The sequence below is a fragment of the Balaenoptera borealis genome, assembly GCF_965194805.1.
Source record: "Balaenoptera borealis genome assembly, chromosome: 17".
Classification (NCBI taxonomy): domain Eukaryota; kingdom Metazoa; phylum Chordata; class Mammalia; order Artiodactyla; family Balaenopteridae; genus Balaenoptera; species Balaenoptera borealis.
In genome coordinates, this window is record NC_138876.1 from 654,973 (window position 1) to 676,450 (window position 21,478).

The following is a 21,478-nucleotide window of genomic DNA, read 5'->3' on the forward strand; positions in this document are numbered from 1 at the left end:
CGGTTTCCGGAGCGCCGCCTCCCATTTCCGGTGCCGGAGAACTACGGTTCTCCCAGGGTTCCCGGCGGCGCCACTTTCCGCACTTCCGGTCCGCGGGGAGGTGGGGCTGCGGCCGTTTGGGATGACTGTCCCGCGGCTGCCAGGGTTGGAGACCCGCTGGGCGTGGAATCCCTATGTCGTTTCCCCCCGGGTTTGTCGTGGGGGCGGTTCCCACGACCTTCGGGGCCTACCCGCCCTGCGTCGCCCTGGTCGCCGCCGGCGCGCGCCTTCTCCCGGACCCAGGGTCCTGGGCCTCCCACTGCGCCCGCGACCCGCCGGCCCTGCCGCGCCTCCGCCTCTCCCTCTCCATCTGCGGCCGAGCCCCGCTCGGACTCCGCGCATCCGGTGCACCTCTGCTTCTCTTTGACGCCAGGCGTCTTCCTCGAGGTTCGCGGGTGAGAGCCGCGACTGCTAGAATGATAGCATCGTTTTGTCTGACGGCTTCTGTTCTTCCGCGCTCGTAAATGCATTCGTTTTCCCAAGCTGAGACACATTCTCTGTTCTCTTGTTTTTTACCGTTTAGTTTTAACAATTGTCCATTAAAAAAAAAAAAAACCACATAGTTTATACTGTACATACACGTGGTTGTATTTTTTAGAGCAGTTTTAATTTCCTTCACTCCGTACGACCCCACGCCCCCCAGCATCTGCCGTAGCTTAAATACTGGTTTTATGTTTTTCTCCACACTCACATAATTACATACAAGTCACAACAAATGTGCAGTTGTACAGATATATAGGGGCTGTTGGAACTCTGGTTATTTTTTTAAATGGTATTTCATACACACTTTTCTGTTTCTCACTAAAAAATATGTAGTGAAATCTGTCCAGATAATCCTGTGGAACTCTAATTTTTTGCTTGATACTCATGGGGTGGAGGTACCAGAATTTACCCATCTACTGCCCCACTGTGGGCAGTGGGTGTGTGTCCAGGGGCTTGGGAGATGGAACCCCAGGGTAGGGACTAACTGGGTGAAGGCTGTAAGTGTGGGTTACATTTTCCCTCCTTTCCCACCAAGAAAAAGTGTTACAGTTTTTACATAATCCTTGCCAACCTGCAGAGTGTTATTGACATGCTGTAATCACTCTTGCATTTCTTTGCCTGATGTATTCCAACATCTTGTGTCGGTCAAGTCCCCTGGAACTGTTGAGGGGTCTACAGAAGGGAGAAATGAGATGCTTTTCTCCCTAGCTGCCTCCTGTTTCCAGGTACCTCTGTTTCTCGGTGGTCAAGGTTACCATCAGGGAGTTCATCCCCCTCGCCACTGCTCCCCACTCCCACCAGCTGCATTATTCAGCCCCTCTGCAGTGCTTAGGAAGCCAGATTGCATTCTTCAGATTTGAACGTGGAAGGATGAACCAGCAGGGTTACAACACTCACCAAGAGGAGGTGACATTCACAGGGGCCTAGGAAAGGGCACAGGCCTGTGTCCCAGCACCGCCTGCACGTAGTGTCTTTCAGGTCCTCTCATGCTCCCCCATTACATCCAGCTCCCACATGCAATAAAATGGGCCTCCTTTTTCCATTTGAGAGTGAAGAGATCCTCACCCTTTCCAGAAGGGAATTGTATGGGATTGTGTGTCTGTCTGTCTCTTGATGCATGGCCTTAGTGCCTTCAAATAACAAAAAATAAATATATTATTGAGGTAGGAGGTAGATGGGCCCCTGGGCTGAGCAGCTGGAATTTGTCAAGCTGAGTAAATTGGAGTTTGTCTTCCCCTGACATTTTCAAGGAAAAAGTTAATGGCAGGAGCAGAGAGGAGTTGAGCTCTGCTGGAGTAAAGAGACAAGATGACCACATCTATCATTCTTGAGGTCCAGGAGACCTCCCCAACTGCCCATGCACAGAAAGGCTCTTCAGGGGTCAGAAAGGGAGGGGGCACTATCCCATAATAGGTGCTGTCAATCTCCCAGAGACCCTCATGCTGGAATCCATCTTGGCTAAAAGATGCACGCATATGTTGGGGAGGGCCCTGGTCCAATCAGTTGTGGGAAATGAAGCAAGATGGTTGGCCAGAGGAAAGAAAGACCCGGAAAAACCGCCCCTATAGAAATGATTTAACTGCCTCTTTGGTGCGCTCCTCATTAGGGAGGACACCCACACATCTTCTTCCCTGGATGTGTAACTTTGCTTTGCTTCTCTCTTAAATAAACTGCTTCTCTGTGCACTCTCCCACATGTGCTGTGCTTCTAATAAACTCTGTGTCTGTTTTATAGCCTTTGTCTATTTGTTTATTTATTTATTTGGCTGCGTTGGGTCTTTGTTGCTGCGTGCTAGCGTTCTCTAGTTGTGGCTACTCTTTTTTGTGGTGTGCGGGCTTCTCACTGCGGTGGCTTCTCTTGCTAAGGAGCATGGGCTCTAGGCGCGTGGGCTCAGCCGTTGTGGCACATGGGCTCTAGAGCACAGGCTCAGTAGCTGTTGCTCCGCGGCATGTGGGATCTTCCTGGACCAGGGATTGAATCTGTGTCCCGTGCATTGGCAGGTGGATTCTTTTTTTTAATTTATTTTTTTATTTTTTAAAAAATTTATTTTTATTTTTATTTTTTTATTTTTTTGGATGTGTTGGGTCTTAGTTTCTGTGCAAGGGCTTTCTCCAGTTGCGGCGAGCGGGGGCCACTCTTCATCGCAGTGCGCGGGCCTCTCACTGTCGTGGCCTCTCCCGTTGCGGAGCACAGGCTCCAGACGCGCAGGCTCAGTAGTTGTGGCTCACGGGCCTAGCCGCTCCGCGGCATGTGGGATCCTCCCGGACCGGGGCACGAACCCGTGTCCCCTGCATCGGCAGGCGGACTCCCAACCACTGCGCCACCAGGGAAGCCCGGCAGGTGGATTCTTAACCACTGCGCCACCAGGGAAGTCCTGCATGGTGTTCTAAGACCTAGCCTCAGAAGTCACGTAGTGGCACTCTCGCCAAATTCTGGGTCAAGGCAGTCACAAAGGTCTGCCAGGCTCAAGGGGAGGGGACATGCCCACCCCCGCCATAGGAGCAGTTCAGCGTCAAGCCATGAGAAGAGCAGGTGGAATGGACGTACTGTGGTGGGCTTGGGCCTAAGTCCTAGGCAGAGCGTCCCCTCCAAGGCGGTGGTCTCCTAGAATACTGGGGCATGAGGCCCTGCCACTGTGCCTGGTCGAAGGCCGTGAATGATGGCCGTCATTCTCTGCCACTAGCCATCCCCCATCCCCTCACCCTTGACTCTTCAGCTGGACTGAGCAGGCCTTCTTCCCTCGGCAGTGTGGGCTCTTACTGTCCCAGTTCTTACTAGGTCAAGATTGCTGTAGTCCATTGATGCAGGTGGAAGCCCCCCGGGTGCCCCGCCCTCATTGCATGGTTGGCCCTAGCAGCTCAGGATAATTAGGATAATGTTGGTTCTGGGCCTAAGGAGCCCAGAGTGACTGGGGGGCGGCTTTTCCTTCCAGATCAGTGCAAACCTTACTGTGTCCCCTTGTGGAAGTGTCCCCCCACCCCAGGAACTAAGATCTCCAACCTGGCAGCATCTCTGGTTTAGGGGATGGGCTGTTCAGGAATGAGAACCGCTTGGTTCTCTGGCCCTTGTGTTCTAGCCACAGGGTACACACATGGGTGGATTCACGTTTGGGGGCCTAAAGCTTATACACATTTGGGAGCTGTGTTGAGGATCCCCAAGACCAGCCCTGGTTTCAGTGATTTACTAGGACTCATAGAATTCGGCACATACAGTTGTACTCATGACCAAGATCCAAGGGAAAGGATGTTAATCAAAATCAGCAAAGGGAAAAGACGGGTGGGGCAAAGTAAGAGGAAACCAGGCCCCAGCTTCCAGAGTCCTCTCCCTGAGAAACCGCTCAGGACACACTCCATCCCCCCAGGAACAAGTTGCAGCAATGTGCGTGAAATGCTGGCCACCAGGGAAGCTCACTGGAGACTCAGGGCCTATGGCTTTCATAGGGGGCTGGTCACGGTCATGTAGGCACCCCTGCCTGGTATGTACCCAGAGTCCTGGGAGGAAAGCAGGAGTTTAGCATAAACCATATTTGTTTGTACAAAGAGTTTAGGTTCAGTGAGCCACTCTTATCGGGGAACGGTAGGAACCCTTCTGAAACCTAGGTTCCCAGACGCCACAACTTTGCAAACATCGTCTGAAGGAGAGCAGTCTCAGGGTCCTCTTTAAGAAACAGAGGACAGGGGTTTCCCTGGTGGTCCAGTGGTTAAGACTCTGTGCTCCCAATGCAGGGGGCCCAGGTTCAATCCCTGGTGAGGGAACTAGATCCCGCATGCCACAGCTAAAGATCCCACATGCCACAATGAAGATCCCGTGTGCCGCAACTAATTTTATTAATAAATAAATAAATATTAAAAAAAAAAAAGAAACAGAGGACAAAATCATATATACAAAATTAAGTGAATAGAGGAAAGAAATCCCAACATGCAACACAAATTTTTAAAGTCGACTGATATCACAAACATCACAAAACACAGGAAACAAACATAATGTCATCAATTAACTTCCTGACGTATTTCCCTAACATGTTTCCCCTGTGCTTTTCAGACGCAAAATCTGTCACCTCTTAAGATGATGACACTTTCATGATGTCACCTTCTATATATAGAGGATAATTTAGTCTCCCCTCTAACAAACATGCTTAATCAAAGTTTACTTTATTTAATACATTTATTTTTATTTATTTATTTTGGCTGCGCCGGGTCTTCGTTGTGGCACATGGGATCTTTTCAGTTGCAGCATGCGGGCTTCTTAGTTGCAGCATGCTGACTTCTTAGTTGCAGCATGCATGCGGGATCTAGTTCCCCGACCAGGGATCGAACCTGGGCCCCCTGCACTGGGAGTGCAGAGTCTTACCCACTGGACCATCAAGGAAGTCCCATCAAAGTTTATTTTTATAACTTACAGCTTAGGAGAAAAGTTGTTTTCAGGTAACAGCACCTTTAGCTAATATTGTGTAAATAATTTTTAGAATTATTAAATTTGAGAAAACCTCTATCAAATTTCTTTTACATATGAGCCCTAAGATTTCAGGGCCTTTGGGGGCCCTTGTCTGTGACTAACTTAGATGGTTTTCGAACTGACGACACTCCTTAGCCAATTCCATTAGCTTGATGTGTAGTGACACAGAGCACAGAGGGCGGGTGTGTTCCTGGCAGCAGCCACTTCTACACCAGAATGAGAGCAATAACTGAACTACAGCAGGAAGTGAATGTTCCCCCAGAACCACACTAAAGCTCTCCCGACTCAGCCTCCCTGAGTGGAGCCCGCGACGCCCCCCCACCCCGTTCCGTGCGGCAGGGGAGGAAATGAACCAAAGCGGGTTGCAGTGGGAAGAGACAGCATTAACCGACTGTGATTAAATTATGTACTTTTGCAAATTTTACAAAATGTGCAACCCTGTGAACACTTTGCTGGGGCCCTGGTCTGGAAGAGTCCCGAGCTGAGCCTCATGACTTCGCAGTGAATCTGTCCCCAGACCCCAGACCCCTTAGGCAGCACAGATGCATCTCAGCAGCAAGCATCCCATCCCAAGAGGGGTCAACAGCCAGTTGGAAGCATGGCAGGGCCTTCAACAGACTGTCTCCATTCTGTTAGGCCGATGGGGAACCTGGGAAGACCAGTGAGTCCCGGGGTCGTGAGCTCATTGCCATGGGCCGTTGGCTCTCAGATGGGTCCTTGGTGTGCAGCGGCATCCAGCGGGAGGTAAGGCGTTTGGCGAGCCTGGGAGGAAGGTGCTGGGAGAGGAGCTGTCAGGGAGGGCAAAGCCGTGTCCAGAATAGGGGCTGGTTTGGGGCAGAACAAATAACTGCCCCTCCAGGTGGAAGGGGTGCGAGTGAGGTTGTGGGTCTCTGCTGCTGCCGGCGGGGTATTTGCAGTGGCAGAGGGGCCTGCCACCACCTGCCACTGCAGCCACCCCTTTCATGGGCCTTTGTGTAAGCGAAGCTTTGATGTCTCTGTCTACGAATCCAAAACCTGGCCCTTCAAGGGCAGTGACTGCTGCGTCCCTCTCCTGTGCAACCATCACCCTGTCCTGTTTCTCTGCACGTCTCAGGGTGTTTTGCTGAAAACTGGACGTTTTAAATGATCTGTTGCAGTACCTCTGGGTTATGTTTAGCTGGCCCCTCCTCGGGCTTGTTGCTGTTGCTGTTAATTAGTCCGGTGGCTTGTCTGCAGCAGTTCTGTGAAGTCTGTTCCTCCACAGTGTGCAGCTTATGATGTCACTACTCAGGCCCCCTCCCCCCTCCCTTCTTTTTTTAAAAAAATAAATTTATTTATTTATTTATTTTTGGCTGCGCTGGGTCTTCGTTGCCGCGCGCGGGCTTTCTCTAGTTGCGGCGAGCGGGGGCTACTCTTCGTTGCGCTGCGTGGGCTTCTCATTGCGGTGGCTTCTCTTGTTGCGGAGCACAGGCTCTAGGCACGTGGGCTTCAGTAGTTGTGGCGCACGGGCTCTAGAGCGCAGGCTCAGTAGCTGTGGCTCACAGGCTTAGTTGCTCCGCGGCATGTGGGATCTTCCCGGACCAGGGCTCGAACCCGTGTCCCCTGCATTGGCAGGCGGATTCTTAACCACTGCGCCACCAGGGAAGCCCCCTCCCCCTTCTTATACTTAAGCCTGGTTGCCCAGAAGTTGCACCCGAGTCCGCAGAGCTTAGGGTTCAGCCACCGGCTGGGCAAAGGCTGTGCTTCAGCTCCCAAGCCGGTGACGTGCTGCCCTTTGCTGATGAATCAGCGGCTGAGGAACACTTTCAAGTCTGCCCCACGTCCAGCCAGTGTAACAGGCTGAAGAATAGCCAGGTCCTAATTCCCAAAGGCTGTGAATGTCACCTTCTATGGCAAAAGGAACTTTGCAGGTATGATTAAGCTAAGGGTCTTGAGAAGGAGAGAGTGTCCTAGAGTATCCAGGTGGGCCCTACATGTAATCATGAGTATCCTTTTAAGGTAGAAGCAGAGGGGTATTCGGCTGCAGAAGCAGAGGAGGAGGAGAGGTGACCTTGGAGGCAGATTGGAGTGATGCAGCCACAAGCCACGGAGCGCTGACTGCTGGCTGCAGCAAGGAACGGGTTCCCCCCGGATCCTCCAGAAGGCACTGTCCTGGCTGACATCTTGATTTTAGCCCAAATGACTCAGTTTGGACTTCTGGCCCTTAGAACTGGAAGAGAATAAATGTCTGTTGTTTTAAGCCTTCGGGTTTGTGGTAACGTGTTTTAGCTTTTTTTTTTTTTTTTGGCTGCTCAGTGCAGCATGTGGGATCTTAGCTCCCTGACCAGGGATTGAACCCACGCCCTCTGCATTGGAAGCAGGGAGTCTTAACCACTGGACGGCCAGGGAAGTTCCGTTTGGGCTCCTTAGTAATTCCTCACCACTAGGGTCTCCGCCGTCCTCCCCAACCCCACACTCAGCGTCCGAGGAAGCTGCTCGGCCACGAGTCCTTCCGCCTCGCCTCCTCACCGCTGGGCGGGGCCCGGGGGAGCTGGGGCGGGTGGGAGCCTGCCCCTCCCAGAGATGCCCCGACCCGCGGGTGTTGCGGGGGAGGCCTCCTCTTTCCCAGCTTCCTCTGCCCTCGGCTGGAGCTGAGCACAGGGTGCCCCGTGCTCTTGGCCACAGCCTCTCGGAGACGAGCTGTCATGGTGCAGAGCAGGGCGGGGAGGGGCAGGTCCCGCTCTTCTTACTAAGAAGTAGTAGACCTCCACGAATGACTGCTGCAAGCCCAGAGTGACAATCTCCAGAGTGACAGGGTCACTCCCGGAACTCCTGCCCCTGCCAGGCTTCTCAAGGTCACGGCTCCGCACAGGAACACTGTCACTTCCACCACGCTCTTCCGGTCAAAATAAGGCAGAAGGCCAGTTCAGAGTCCAAGGACTGAGAACTGGATGCACCTGTTGAGGGGAGACAGCACGTGCACTTGCAGTGGCAGCAGTGGTCGGCGGCCCCCTAGTGCCCAGGGGAGGCCACTCCCCGCTCCTCCAGCGAGGAAGGAGGGGCTGCTTCTGCCGGGAAGGGGCTCATGGGAGTTTGGCAGCCTAAGATTCAAGTGTATCCGCTCAAAGTTCCCATCCCAGGTCTCAAGGCTGATTCTGCCCCGGGACAGCGCACATGCCATTTCCTTTGCAACCCAGCTACTTGTATAATCGGCTCCTGTGTTTCCTTCAACACAGGAGGCTGTGTTAGTTTCCACTGCTATGTAATAGGTTGCTGCAAATGCAGTGGCTTAAAACTACATCCGCTTGTAAACTCACAGCTCTGTAGGTCACAAGTCTGGGTGCAGCATGGCTGCATTTGGGCAATTGGACTTGAATGACTATTTCATGTGACTTCCTTTCAGCTTGAAGAACTTTCTTTAGTATTTCTTGTAAGGTAGGTCTGCTAACAACAGATTCTCTCTTTGTTTATTTTGGACTGTCTTTATTTCACCTTAATTTACAAAAGATCATTTTCCAAAATATTGGATTCTTGCTTGAGTTTTTTAATGATTTGAGTTTGTCATCCCATTGTCTCCTGGCCTTCATTGTTTCTGATGAGAAGTTAGGTGTGAATTTTATGGTATTTATTTGTATGTGATGAGTTATTTTTATTTTGTGACTTTTGAAGTTTTCTTTTTGTCTTTCAATACTTTGGCTATGATATATCAGGTCCTAGGGGCTTCCCACATGTCCTGCCTCATGGCCCCCCAGCAGTGGAGAATCTCCCTTGCGTGAATCTCTCTGGAGCTTTGCATCCTTCCTCCAGGAAGAAAACTGTCCTTATATGGGATCTCCTGATTAAGCCAGGTTCGCCCAGGATAATATCCCTTTATACCTCAGCTGTGTCACGTGACACGACACGATCATGGGTGTAAAAGCCATTGCACTCACAGTCCTGGAAGTATGCAGGGCGTGTGCGCCAGGGCAGGAAAACCTGGGGGCCTTCTTAGAATGCTGCCTACCACGGTCCACCCTCTGGCCTCCAGAGAGTGTCTGAGTTGGAAGTTGACTGCCCTGAGCCTGTCGTTGTTTGGGGGTAAGATCTCTAGTTCTGTCGTAAACACTCTACTTCATAATCCTTTGAATGAGGATTATTTCCCACTTATGGAAACTATTACAATTGACGTCACTTCCATCGAGATTAAGTGTGGCTGCTCCCCAGTCTCCCGGAACACCACTCTCAGGACTGTCCCCGGACGCTCAGCACCGGTGAGAACTTCCTGCCAGTGTGCCACCCTGAAGCAGTGGGGAAAGGACATGCAAATCCCAGGAAAACTACTGGTTAACAACTGGAAACAGCAGACCCGCAAAAAGGAAACGATGATGTGAAATAAACAATAATCATAATGGAAAAAATGACACAAAATAATGGCAACTGCACAGAGCCGTCCCATTAGAAGGCACATTGGGTGAAGGAAAGAAGTCCTTTATATGATCTTAAGTGTAAACCCAATTGTTGTCCTTGAGGTGGCTCCCCTGTCCCCAGGAACCTGCTGTCCTCAGTGTCTCCTGGGGCCTCCCTGCTCCCTGCCCTCCCCGCCACCATTCCCTGAGCTTGTGGCCCTGAATGTGGTGCCTCGTCCTCCATGTGACAATGACACTCCCTGCCACCTCAACAGCAGGACCACCTTTGCCTCCAGCCGTGCCCTAAGGTGCTCATTGGCTTACCCCACGCCCCCAAGCTCTGACCCACCTTAGTCTCTGCAGTCCAGCTCCCCCTTGCTGTTGGGCCAGACATGCCGCCTCCCTCAGGGCAGCTCAAACATCCACCCTCCTGACCCCTTCAGATGCTGTGCTGGCCACGACCGCCTCTGGGACTGTGCCCAGTCAGCCAGCCCCACAACCTGGCACGGGCAGCTGGTGGCCAGTGGGTGGCCAGATGGGTGGGGAAGGATGCCTGAATCTCGCACCCCGCTACCTGCAACACCGCCATCCTAGGCTGGGATGCAGAAGCTTCTGTCCTCCAGGAGGGGCTTCCTAGGGGGACTCCAGGCCTGGGGCAGGTCTGGGCTCCTCTAGTCATTCAACCCTCAGGGGGCCAGAGGTCAGAGGTCAAGTTCGCCCTGCTCCAGGTGCTGGGAACCGCTGGGCCCTGGCTCTGAAGCCCTGGAATGCGGCTGAGGCCTGGGGGGAGGGGCAGCGCTGACCTCACAATGGCAGAGTCCGCTGCCCCTCGCCAGCCCGCCGGCTGCCGGCAGCTGCCGCCCACCGCTGCCGGGCATGTCCCTCCTCAGCAGCTACGAGGGCCTGCGGCAGGAGATCCAGCGGCTGGCACAGGAGAACCAAGAGCTGCGGCGGCTGGTGCAGCTCATCCAGGAGAACCAGGAGCTGAAGCTGGTGCTCAGGAACCGGGGCAGCAGCCTGAGCTTCTGCAGCTCCGGGCTCCTGGCCGAGGTGACCGCCAGCCCCCGCTTGCCCCGGCGCAGAACCATCAAGTTCAAGGATGCTGAAAGAGGTGCGTGGGCCAGGGCCGTGGGGGTCTCCTCAGGGACCCACAGGCTGCACTCACTGAGCCGTGCAGGACAGCGAAAAGTGGGAGAAACCCCTGCTCCCGTGGGGCCGTGTCCTGTCAGGTGCTGACAGGTGCTGTGGAGGAAGGGGCGAGGAATGGAGTCGGGGGGCTCTTTTAGGGGTGCAGCAGGGAGAAGGTGACATCTCTGAGAGAGTGACCTCAGAGCAGCGCTGGACTGAAGTGAGGGAGCCGTGAGGCTGCCCTTTAATCCCCCATCATACAGAGGATGTGAAGCGGCCAGAGGCCACCAGTCCGTGGGGAGCCCTGCTGCAGCCTGGGTTGCGGCCCAGACCCTGTGCTCTCACAGCAGCCCACCTCCCTCTCTCCTCCTGGGACCAAGCGGGCTTCAAGGGCCAGCAAGGCTCAAGGAAGCGGGAGAGCCTGGGGTGGGATGGGGCCAGGGCATGCACAGTGTCGCTGCCTGCCTGGCCATCCGTCTGCCTGGCCCGTGAGGTGAGGTGGCCCCTTCACCTGCTGTTCCTCTGCTCGGGAAGCCCCCTGTCTCCCACCGTTCCTCTGCGGGAGCCCCTCACAGCTCCAGCCCACCTGAGGCCTGGGCAGGCACCCGGGCAGCTTTCAGCTCGCAGGGGAAACAGGCCGGGGAAGGGCAGCCACCCGCCCCGTGGTCCCGAGACTGACCACAGTGTCCGGCGATATCAGCCCGAGCGTCGCGCGGTCGGCCTGGGAGGGCGGTGTGGAGGGCCCCCAGCCCACAGCGCCTGGCGCGCCCACGGGGAGTGAGGGGTTTCTCCAGGGCGCCCCCTGCCCCCCGCCCCCGGCCGGGCCACTCAGTTCTGCCCTCCCGCGTCACCCACCCCCCACCCCGGGCCGTCACAACCGCCGCACGCTGGGGGGCGCGGTCCGAGGTCGTCTGGGCAGCCGGCTCCGCTTGCCCCGGGGCACCTGGAGGAGGGTACCCGGGGCGCCCGCGCTCAGCGAGCTCCAGACCGGCGCAGGGCCGGGCGGCCGCAGAGCCCAGGTGCCCGGGGGCCGGGCCGCGGGGTGGGGCTGCGCCGGCACAGCGCCGCCCCGCCGGGGATCAGGATGGAGACGCCTGCCGCCCGCGGCCCAGCTCCGGCCCCGCCCCGCAGTCCTCCGGGCAGCTCGCGGCCGAGGGAGGGGGCGGCTCCGGGCCACCCGAGCCTGACGCAACCGGAGAGCCCGGCGCGCCGGGACCGGTCGCACTAGCTCCGGGGCGGGCGCCGCTTCCGGGCTGGGGGCGGGCGCGGGCAGGGCCCGGAGCTAGTGCGGCCGAACGGACGGCGAGCGACCGGAGCCGACAGGCCAGGTGGGTCCCGCGCCAGGATCCTCCCCGCTCCCCTGTCCGCACCCACGGCCCCCACTCGCCCCCACCGCCCGCTCCCCTTCGCCTCCCGGCCCCGGCCCCGCCCCGTCGTCTGCACAGGCTCCGCCCCGTCCCCGTGTCCCTCTCGGCCTCTGCTCCAAGGTCGAGCCGTTGGGAAGTGGGCCTTTCCTCACCTGCCCCCAACCCACGTGCCTCTTCGTACTTAAGGGCCCAGAAACCCCAGCCCGAGGGCTCCCACCACGCCTCCTCCTTTGAAAGGCCTGCTCCAGGCCCTGGGGTCCCTTGCAAGCCTGCGCACTGGAACGGGGGAGTGGGGGTCATTAGGCCCTGCCGGACTTGCCCAGCTCTGGCTCCACCCAGGGCCCCTCATGGGCATGGAATCCCTGTCTTCTCCCCATCCCAGCTCTGCCCAGGGCTGCCCGCCTGTGGATGACCCCCAGGCCTCCCTGCTGACCCACTGCCTCTGTCCAGTGCTCCCAGGACTGCCGGCTGAAGAGTCGCTGCTGGACTCCAGCCCCATCACCATGGGCAGCCCGGAGGGGCGCTTCCATTTTGCCATCGACCGTGGAGGCACCTTCACAGATGTCTTTGCCCAGTGCCCAGGGGGGCACGTGAGGGTCTTAAAGCTGCTCTCAGAAGACCCTGCCAACTATGTGGACGCACCCACCGAGGGCATCCGCCGCATCCTGGAGCAGGTGGCCAGGGCAGAGTGGTGGGGTGGGGAGGAACCTTGGGGCCAGAGGCCTGATGGCTGACCACGTGGTTCCCAGGAGGGGGGCATGCTGTTGCCGCGGGACCGGCCGCTGGACACCAGTCGCATCGCCAGCATCCGCATGGGCACCACGGTAGCTACCAATGCACTGCTGGAACGGCGCGGGGAGCGGGTGGCACTGCTGGTGACTCGCGGCTTCCGAGACCTGCTGCATGTGGGCACCCAGGCCCGTGAAGACCTCTTTGACCTGGTGAGTTCATCCACGCCAGCAGGCGGCCAGCTCTGCAGCGCACGTTTTCCCTGGAGTGCCGTGGCCCCTCCGGGAGAGCGGTCCTTGGAAGGGTCAGTGCCAGCCCAAGGCCACCAGCTGATAGAGGGGAGGCTCCGGGCACTCGTAGTGGGACGCTGCGTCCCCCTAGCCCTGACTGGTCACGTGCTGTCCTGTGCCTGTCTGCCGCTCCGCCCTGTCTTGGACCCTGACCCTCACCCCCACTGCTGGGTTCTGGGAAGGAGCGGCTTTTGTGGGGGTGGGGCAGTTGGCTGCACTCAGAGGCCTGGGGGCAGAGAGCCGCCCCCTGGGTGGGCCTTCCTGGGGCCACCCGCTCTGACTGTGTCACCCTGTCTCACTGTGTCTCCTGGGCCTGTGGACTGGCCTGTTGGGACACATCCCCTCGCTTGCATTGCCCCACCCATGCAGGGCCCCAGCAGGGACCCTCAGGCCTGGGCCTCCTCTGAGCCTCTGCCTGCCTTCAGGCCGTGCCCATGCCCGAGATGCTGTATGAGGAGGTGCTGGAAGTGGACGAGCGTGTGGTGCTGTATCGAGGGGAGCCGGGTGCTGGGACGCCCGTGAAAGGTACGGATGCCCGAGTGTTGGGGCGCAGGGCAGCAGGCCCAGATGGGCCTTTGACGGGGCAGCGGCGGGCTTCCCTGCAGGCCGCACAGGGGACCTGCTGGAGGTGCAGCAGCCTGTGGACCTGGGGGGCCTGCGAGGGAAGCTGGAGGGGCTCCTGTCCCGAGGCATCCGCAGCCTGGCCGTGGTGCTCATGCACTCATACACGTGAGTGTGGGCTGGCTGGGGGCACGGGCGGCGGGTGGGCCAGCGGGTGGGCGGGTAGCTCAGCGGCACTCGGACGTCATCGTAGGTGGGCCCAGCACGAGCAGCAGGTGGGCGCCCTGGCCCGGGAGCTGGGCTTCACACACGTGTCGCTGTCCTCGGAGGCCATGCCCATGGTGCGCATCGTGCCTCGGGGGCACACTGCCTGCGCTGACGCCTACCTCACACCCACCATCCAGCGCTACGTGCAGGGTTTCCGCCGTGGCTTCCAGGGTCAGCTCAAGGTGAGGCCCCCCCGCCTGCCCGCCCCTGGCCATCCCCGCCCTGCGCCGCCCCGCCCCTCACTGCCCCCCTGCCCGCCCACAGGACGTGCAGGTGCTGTTCATGCGCTCCGATGGTGGCCTGGCGCCCGTGGACTCCTTCAGTGGCTCCCGCGCTGTGCTCTCGGGCCCTGCTGGCGGCGTGGTTGGTTACTCAGCCACCACCTACCGGGTGGAGGGTGGCCATCCTGTCATCGGCTTTGACATGGGAGGTATGAGGGCCCGAGGGTGGGGTCCGGGGGAGCCTCAGATGCCAGGCTGGGCAACGTCAGGCATCCAGGTCTGTGGGATGACTCCTTACCACCCCGTCTCCCACCAGGCACGTCTACTGACGTGAGCCGCTATGCTGGCGAATTTGAGCACGTCTTCGAGGCCAGCACAGCTGGTGTCACCCTCCAGGCCCCCCAGCTGGACATCAACACCGTGGCAGCTGGTGGGGGCTCCCGCCTCTTCTTCAGGTCAGCCCCATCCCGCACCTGGGCGGGACCCCCAGCCCTGCCTCCCAACCCACCTCCACCTCCAGTTCCTCTCTCCAAAGGTCAGGCCTCTTCGTGGTGGGGCCAGAGTCTGCAGGAGCCCACCCTGGCCCCGCCTGCTACCGCAAAGGTAAGAGCTGGCACGTGCTCTGCCAATCCCCTTCCCACATGGCCCAGGCCCAGCCGACCCCTCCAGCCCCACCCCCACTGCCCGCTCCCGGCGCTCACCTCCAGCCCCACACCGTGCACACCTCCCAGGAGGCCCTGTGACCGTGACGGATGCTAATCTGGTCCTGGGTCGCCTGCTGCCTGCCTCCTTCCCCTGCATTTTTGGGCCGGGAGAGGACCAGCCACTGTCCCTGGAGGCGTCCCGAAAGGCCCTGGAGACTGTGGCCACTGAGGTCAACAGCTTCCTGACCAACGGGCCTTGTCCGGCCTCCCCACTGAGCCTGGAGGAGGTGGCCATGGGGTTTGTGCGTGTGGCCAACGAGGCCATGTGCCGGCCCATCCGTGCGCTCACGCAGGTACAGCCGCCTTCGCCCTCGCCCGGGGGTGGGGGGCAGGATGGGGGAGGGCCAGGCGGGGCAGGGTAGGCCACTGATCCCCCTCTGGCTCTCCAGGCACGAGGCCACGACCCCTCGGCCCACGTGCTGGCTTGCTTTGGGGGAGCTGGTGGGCAGCACGCTTGCGCCATCGCCCGGGCCCTGGGCATGGACACCGTGCACATTCATAGGTGTGTCTGGGTGTGGTGCGTGTGTCCTGGGGCTGGGGTGCCACTTTGGGAGGCACCCCACCCTTTCGCTGTGCGGTCCCTGTCCCCCTAGGCATAGTGGGCTGCTGTCAGCACTGGGGCTGGCCCTGGCAGACGTGGTACACGAGGCGCAGGAGCCCTGCTCCCTGCCCTATGCTCCCGAGACCTTTGTGCAGCTGGACCAGAGGCTGAGCCGCCTGGAGGAGCAGTGTGTGGATGCTCTGCGGGCCCAGGGCTTCCCCAGGTGGGGCTCCGGGGGCTGCCGGGCCAGGCGGAGGGCCTGCCGCCTCCTAGCCGCTTCACTTGGGGCCTCTTCGGCGGCAGTCAGGGAGGGCTGGACTAGGTGTCCTCAAGGGTACCCTGTGCGAGTGCCCTGCCTGTCACCGTTGCAGGGCCCAGATCAGCACCGAGAGCTTCCTGCACCTGCGCTACCAGGGCACGGACTGCGCCCTGATGGTGTCCGCCCACCAGCACCCAGCCACTGCCTGCTCACCCAGAGCGGGCGACTTTGGGGCAGGCTTCGTCGAGAGGTATGTGAGCTCCGCGTCTTGGGCGCCCTGGCCGGGGTCCGCCGGCCTGGCTGCCCGCCCTGACGGCTCTCCGGGACCTCCGTGTGCGCAGGTACATGAGGGAGTTTGGCTTCACCATCCCTGAGCGGCCAGTGGTGGTGGACGACGTGCGGGTGAGGGGCACTGGCCACAGTGGCCTTCGCCTCGAGTTCGTCCCGAAAGCCCAGAGTGGGCCTCCCCGGGTAGACAAGGTTGGTGGCCCTGCCTGTGCCCGTCCGCCCACACCCACTGGGACACGGGGACAGGTGTGGAGGGTGAGACGCAGGGAGGGCCCCGGCCCTAGGAACTTCGCTCACCTGACACCCTCCTCAGATGACCCGTTGCTACTTCGAGGGGGGCTACCAGGAGACCCCCGTGTACCTGTTGGGCGAGCTGGGCGATGGGCACAAGCTGCAGGGGCCCTGCCTCATCATTGACAGCAACAGGTGGGGTGAGGGCCGGGGCCACGGCTGCCGGGGCTGGGGTGACCTGTGGGGCCCTGGCGGGGGGTTCTCTGGCCCAGGCTGCAGGAGTCTGAAGGACTCTGGGGTCCCTTCATGGTTGGGCTGTTTCTGCGCCTGGGCACAGGGGGTCCCTGGTTGGGAGGGGTGTGTGGCCGGGCTCCCGCAGCCCCTCTGCTCCCTGCCCCCAGTACCATCCTGGTGGAGCCAGGCTGCCAGGCAGAGGTGACTGAGACTGGGGACATCCGCATCTCTGTGGGGGCTGAGGTCGCCAGCACGGTGGGTGCCCAGCTCGACCCCATCCACCTGTCCATCTTCTCCCACCGCTTCATGAGCATCGCTGGTGAGTGGCTTCCACCATCCTGCTCCCCCGCCCTGCTCCCTGCGGCGTGCCCGGCAGGGGTGTGCAGAGAGAAAGCGTGACCCGGGGGAAGGGGCAGAAGCGGAAGCCCTCCTGCGGTGGTGCAGGCAGTGTGGCCCTGGCCCTGGGATGGCACAGCCCCGCTGCACTGCAGGCCTTGGGCAGGGTGGGCGCTTTTCTCCTCCCAGCACCGTGTGATCTGGGCTCTGCACAGTGAACCCAGGCTCCGAAGCCTGTGCCTCGCGCATCAGTTTCTTAACGTACGAAGCAGGGCGTAGGGTTGATGGGGGCGCCGGGCAGGGCTGGGGAGGAAGGGGGTGCCCTTCACATGAGCAAGATGTGGCTTGGCCATGGCCTCACTGTGTCTAGGTGGACCATCACCCGCTTCGGGTCCTGGGTCCGGGACTCGGAGGCCTTGAAGGCGGTGGGCCCTGCCTCTCCGTACCCCGGGAATGCTCTGTGGATGGGGTGGGGCCAGCAGGCATCTGGTCACTCTGTGTCCCCAGAGCAGATGGGCCGCATCCTGCAGCGCACGGCCATCTCCACCAACATCAAGGAGCGCCTGGACTTCTCCTGTGCCCTCTTTGGGCCCGACGGAGGGCTGGTCTCCAACGCCCCTCACATCCCCGTGCACCTGGGTGCCATGCAGGAGACGGTGCAGTTCCAGGTTCGGCGGGCCCCTCTCCCTGCCCCCCACCCCTCGCGCCGGCCCCCTCCCGACTCTGCACCCGTCTCCTGGCTTCAGATCCAGCACTTGGGGGCTGACCTCCATCCCGGCGACGTGCTGCTGAGCAATCACCCCAGCGCGGGGGGCAGCCACCTGCCAGACCTGACCGTCATCACACCGGTGAGGGTCGCTGCCCAGGTACCTTTGGTTGTAGGGCTGCCGGCGCCCCTGACCTTTGCCCTCACCCCTAGGTGTTTTGGCCGGGTCAGACGCGGCCTGTGTTCTACGTGGCCAGCCGCGGGCACCACGCGGACATTGGGGGCATCACACCGGGCTCCATGCCCCCCCATTCCACCACCCTGCAGCAGGAGGGCGCCGTCTTTCTGTCCTTCAGACTTGTCCAGGCGGGTGTCTTCCAGGAGGAGGGTGAGTGGGAACGGGTCTGGGGTGGGGCTGAAACACCTGGCCGCTTCCTGCAGCCAGGCTGGGCCGGACACGGGGATGCAGCCCCCACTGACCCCCTCCCCCCTGGCCTAGGCCGGCCTCCAGGCTGAGGGAGCCGGGCGGTGACCCCCCAGGGTGGTTGCAGATCGCCTCTCAGAGGTGATCAGACCAGCTGAGCTGAGCTCTGCCTGGGCCCAAGAAGGCCTGGAAGGTTTGGGGGTGGGGAGCTGGCCAGGATACCCGAGGGATTGGGTGCAGGAGGGGGAGGAGCCTATTTTAAGGTGGGCGGCTGCTCATGGCGTTTATGATTTGCACTGGGTTTGCGCTGGGTCTGGGGGCTGCAGAGACACGGCAGCACCAGCGGCCAGGGGCTGCAGGCTCTCGGAGAGCTTTCCTGGGCCTGGGTCAGTCACTGGGCAGTGGGGCGGCCGGGCAGCTGTGAAGGGCTTCAGCTGGGCCTGAGCTGCCTGTGCACCAGGCAAGTCCCCTGCCTACGTGCAGGGCGCATGGAGGGTCCCGGGCATGGAGGGTCCTGCAGGCCAGGCAGGGGGAGTGGGGTGGGGGCAGCTACACTCGCCCCAGATGATGCTGAGCCTCACACCGGGAAGCAACGGCGAGGGTGTTTTGGAGGTGAGGTTGGTAACTGGTGGGAGTTGGGCAGCTGTAGGATGAAGGATCTGGCACTGCAGTTGCCAGGAAGGTGGGGCAGAAGCTGCAGTGGGACCTGGGGGTCAGGGTCAGCTGGTGTGAGGCTGCAGGGGTCTGAGAGCCTTGGGGGCATCCCAGAGCGAGAATAGGTGATGTGGGTGGGGTGGAAGGTGGGGGAGCAGAGCCATGGGCTGCTGTGGGTGCTGAGAACACGAAGAGAGTGACTGAGGCCTGGCTGCTCCCTTGGTCAGTATGGGGTGGGGGCAGAGGGCAGGGATCACTGAGGGACCTGTGCAGGCATGTGGCAGAGGACCCAGTGGCCAGGGAGCCTGAGAGGACCCTGATCCAGACTCAGGAGGGGAGCTTTCCCGAAGCAGGGAGTGGTCCATGGGTCCAGAACCTGCACTGCTTGCCCGAGGTGGAGGCCTTGTCCAGATCTTTTGGGGGCGGTGGCGGGGCGCACAGGCAGCCATGCTGGCGCTCTTTCAAAACGACTGGCTGTGGCGGTGAGTTCGGGGCCCCAAGGGCTGAGGGCAGTGTGAGTGTGGGAGGGTTAAGGGAAGTGGTTTTTCCTGCTGGGAGAGGGGAGGGGGGCCCAGAAAAGGCTGGAGAGTGTGGGCCAGGTGATGGGGAGGTAGGGCAGGAGGAATGAAGGAGGGAGGAGAGTTTGCTGAGGGAACCTGCCCCCTGCCCCAGGTACCTCCAGCCCACATGAGATCATGGTCATGGTCAAAGCTGCTTGTCCCGTCCTAGGGTGCCCTGGGGGATTGCGGTGTGGGAAGAAGGTTCAGTAGCGGATGGGGGGAAGCTGGGGGTTTTCAGGGACCTGGGAGAGCCAGCAGGGTAGTGGGGAGCCAGTGATGGGCCAACATGTGGTCCCTGCAGTGCCCCAGCAGAAGTACAGCAGGTGTGGAGCAGGGCACCAGGTGGCCCTGGGACTTTGAGAGTGGCTCAGTGGCGATCCCATTCATTCAGCGGTAACTGAAGCCCTGCGGGCACCAGGCAAGATTCCAGGCTGCAGCGGAACACGGAACCTGCATGACAACCTGTCAGATCTGCGTGCCCAGGTGGCAGCCAACCAGAAGGGCATCCAGCTGGTGGGCGAGCTCATTGGGCAGTATGGTCTGGATGTGGTGCAGGCCTACATGAGCCATATTCAGGTGGGCCTGGGGGAAGGAGCAAGCGGGCAGCTCTGCGCCTGCCCCAGGCAGGTGGACGGAGGTGGGGGGCACCTGGCCCACCTGGAAGGTGGCGTGGCCGTTACTGAACGTACTTCCTACCAGGCAAACGCTGAGCGAGCTGTGCGAGACATGCTTCGGGCCTTTGGAACCTCCCGGCAGGCCCGAGGCCTGCCCCTGGAGGTGTCTGCAGAGGACCACATGGACGACGGTTCTCCCATTCGACTCCGAGTGCAGATCAACCTGAGTCAGGTCAGTCTTGGGAGGAAGGATCTCCCCAGGCATCAGGGCCGTGGCCACCTAGCTGCTGATTTCTCCCCTCCTCTCTGGCGGGCAGGGTAGCGCGGTGTTTGATTTCAGCGGCACGGGGCCCGAGGTGTTCGGCAACCTCAACGCGCCTCGGGCCATCACGCTGTCTGCGCTCATCTACTGCCTTCGCTGTCTGGTCGGCTGCGACATCCCACTCAACCAGGTGCGCAAGGGTGTGCTGTGCACACGGACAGCAGGTCAACCCCAAGCCCCATGTCACCCTGAGGGAGCCTGGGGCTAGGTCAGCCCAAGGTCGAACTGATCCTAGGGACTGATGGGCCTGGGGGAAGCGGGTGGTGTACCTCCCAACTGTTCTTGAGCGCTGGCCCCTCTCCCCACAGGGCTGCCTGGCACCGGTGCGTGTTGTGATCCCTAAGGGCTCCATCCTGGACCCGTCCCCAGAGGCGGCGGTGGTGGGCGGCAACGTGCTTACGTCGCAGCGGGTGGTGGACGTCATCCTGGGGGCCTTCGGGGCCTGCGCAGCTTCCCAGGTGTGGTGGGCCGGTGGGCACAGCTCTGGGGCTGCTGGGGGCGGGGGGCGGGGGGAGGGCTGCGGGCTGCGACCGGCAGAGAGGGGACGCACCCCCAGCCAGCGCAGCGGCCACTTGCCCCTGCCAGGGCTGCATGAACAACGTGACCTTGGGCAACGCCCACATGGGCTACTACGAGACGGTGGCGGGCGGCGCGGGCGCGGGCCCCGGCTGGCATGGGCGCAGCGGCGTGCACAGCCACATGACCAACACGCGCATCACCGACCCCGAGATCCTGGAGAGCAGGTGAGCGGTGCAGGAAGGGGTGGGGCTGAGGAGCGGGGCCTGGGGTGGAGCGGGGGCGGGGCGGGCTGGGCTGAGCCCCTGGCCCCGCGCAGGTACCCAGTTATCCTGCGCCGCTTCGAGCTGAGACTGGGGTCTGGGGGACGCGGCCGCTTCCGGGGCGGCGATGGTGTTATCCGCGAGCTGCTTTTTCGTGAGGAGGCGCTACTGTCGGTGCTGACCGAGCGCCGCGCCTTCCAGCCTTACGGCCTTATGGGTAAGCGGCTCCCTTCCCCTCTCCCCCCAGCCCAGTCTCCCCCATCACGGCCATCAGTTCCCCACCCACCTCCCGTCCCAGCTACCCCCCTGTTCCCCCACCAACCCCCCATGTCTCTCACTTCCTTGCCTCCTGGGCCACCCCCACCTTGCCTCTCCTTGCAGGGGGTGAGCCCGGAACCCGTGGCCTAAACCTACTGATCCGGAAGGACGGCCGGACAGTGAATCTGGGTGGGAAGACCTCGGTGCCCGTGTGCCCCGGGGTAAGGATTGCGGCCTGGCCTGTCCCATCCCCGCCCCCACCCCCAGCCGCCCTCATCCCACAGGGTGAATGGAGTGCAGAAGTAACTAGAGACGGAGTTTAATCCGGCTCCTGAAGGATGGGGGCCGCAGGCCGGCTCTCTGGGGTCCCAGCGGGCTGCTGTGGGTGCACTGCCCCACCGGGGCTGGGGCTGCGGCAGCGGACAGGCAGAGCCCACTCCCAGGCTGAACCTCCCTTCTGCCCCACAGGATGTGTTCTGTCTCCGCACACCAGGCGGCGGGGGCTATGGGGACCCAGAGGACCCCGCCCCACTGCCGGCGTCGCTGCTGCAGCCCAAAGCCTTCCCTGAGCGGGGCAGCGTCTATGAGTACCGCAGGGCCCAGGAGACTGTGTGAGGGAGGGCCCCGTACAATAAAGATCCCTGAAGACGTCCTGTTCCAGTGGCGGCTGGCCAGGCTCACGTTC

At 60.6% G+C, this 21,478-nt stretch overlaps 1 protein-coding gene, 1 long non-coding RNA gene and 1 pseudogene across 6 annotated transcripts; all 3 read left to right on the forward strand.

Annotated features, from left to right (window-relative positions):
• Positions 1-7: 7 nt before the first annotated feature.
• On the forward strand, positions 8-7,200 carry LOC309614970. Of its 2 annotated transcripts, none has more exons than XR_014236478.1 (2): positions 8-6,866; positions 6,955-7,200. It is a non-coding gene; the product is annotated as an uncharacterized lncRNA (long non-coding RNA). The 2 variants fall into 2 exon arrangements; XR_014236479.1 differs by having other exon boundaries at positions 6,959-7,200.
• Positions 7,201-7,692: 492 nt separating this feature from the next.
• LOC309614965 lies at positions 7,693-11,242 on the forward strand (annotated as a pseudogene). The gene has a single exon. The product of its transcript is annotated as an uncharacterized misc_RNA (transcript).
• A 112-nt stretch (positions 11,243-11,354) lies between these two features.
• OPLAH (5-oxoprolinase, ATP-hydrolysing) lies at positions 11,355-21,473 on the forward strand. 3 transcript variants are annotated; one of them, XM_082363936.1, is made up of 27 exons: positions 11,355-11,776; positions 12,198-12,489; positions 12,565-12,756; positions 13,260-13,359; positions 13,440-13,563; positions 13,649-13,844; positions 13,927-14,092; positions 14,200-14,338; positions 14,419-14,486; positions 14,615-14,880; positions 14,977-15,089; positions 15,181-15,351; positions 15,500-15,637; positions 15,729-15,867; positions 15,989-16,101; positions 16,308-16,459; positions 16,984-17,144; positions 17,223-17,324; positions 17,396-17,570; positions 19,212-19,396; positions 19,520-19,666; positions 19,752-19,886; positions 20,065-20,214; positions 20,342-20,499; positions 20,592-20,752; positions 20,917-21,014; positions 21,262-21,473. In XM_082363936.1, the coding sequence occupies exons 2-27, from the start codon at positions 12,319-12,321 to the stop codon at positions 21,406-21,408; spliced, it is 3,867 nt and encodes a 1,288-aa protein (XP_082220062.1). In that variant the 5' UTR covers positions 11,355-11,776; positions 12,198-12,318; the 3' UTR covers positions 21,409-21,473. The 3 variants fall into 3 exon arrangements, with proteins under 3 accessions (XP_082220062.1, XP_082220064.1, XP_082220063.1); XM_082363938.1 differs by having other exon boundaries at positions 11,642-11,776; positions 12,266-12,489; XM_082363937.1 differs by lacking the exon at positions 11,355-11,776 and having other exon boundaries at positions 11,924-12,489.
• Positions 21,474-21,478: the final 5 nt, after the last annotated feature.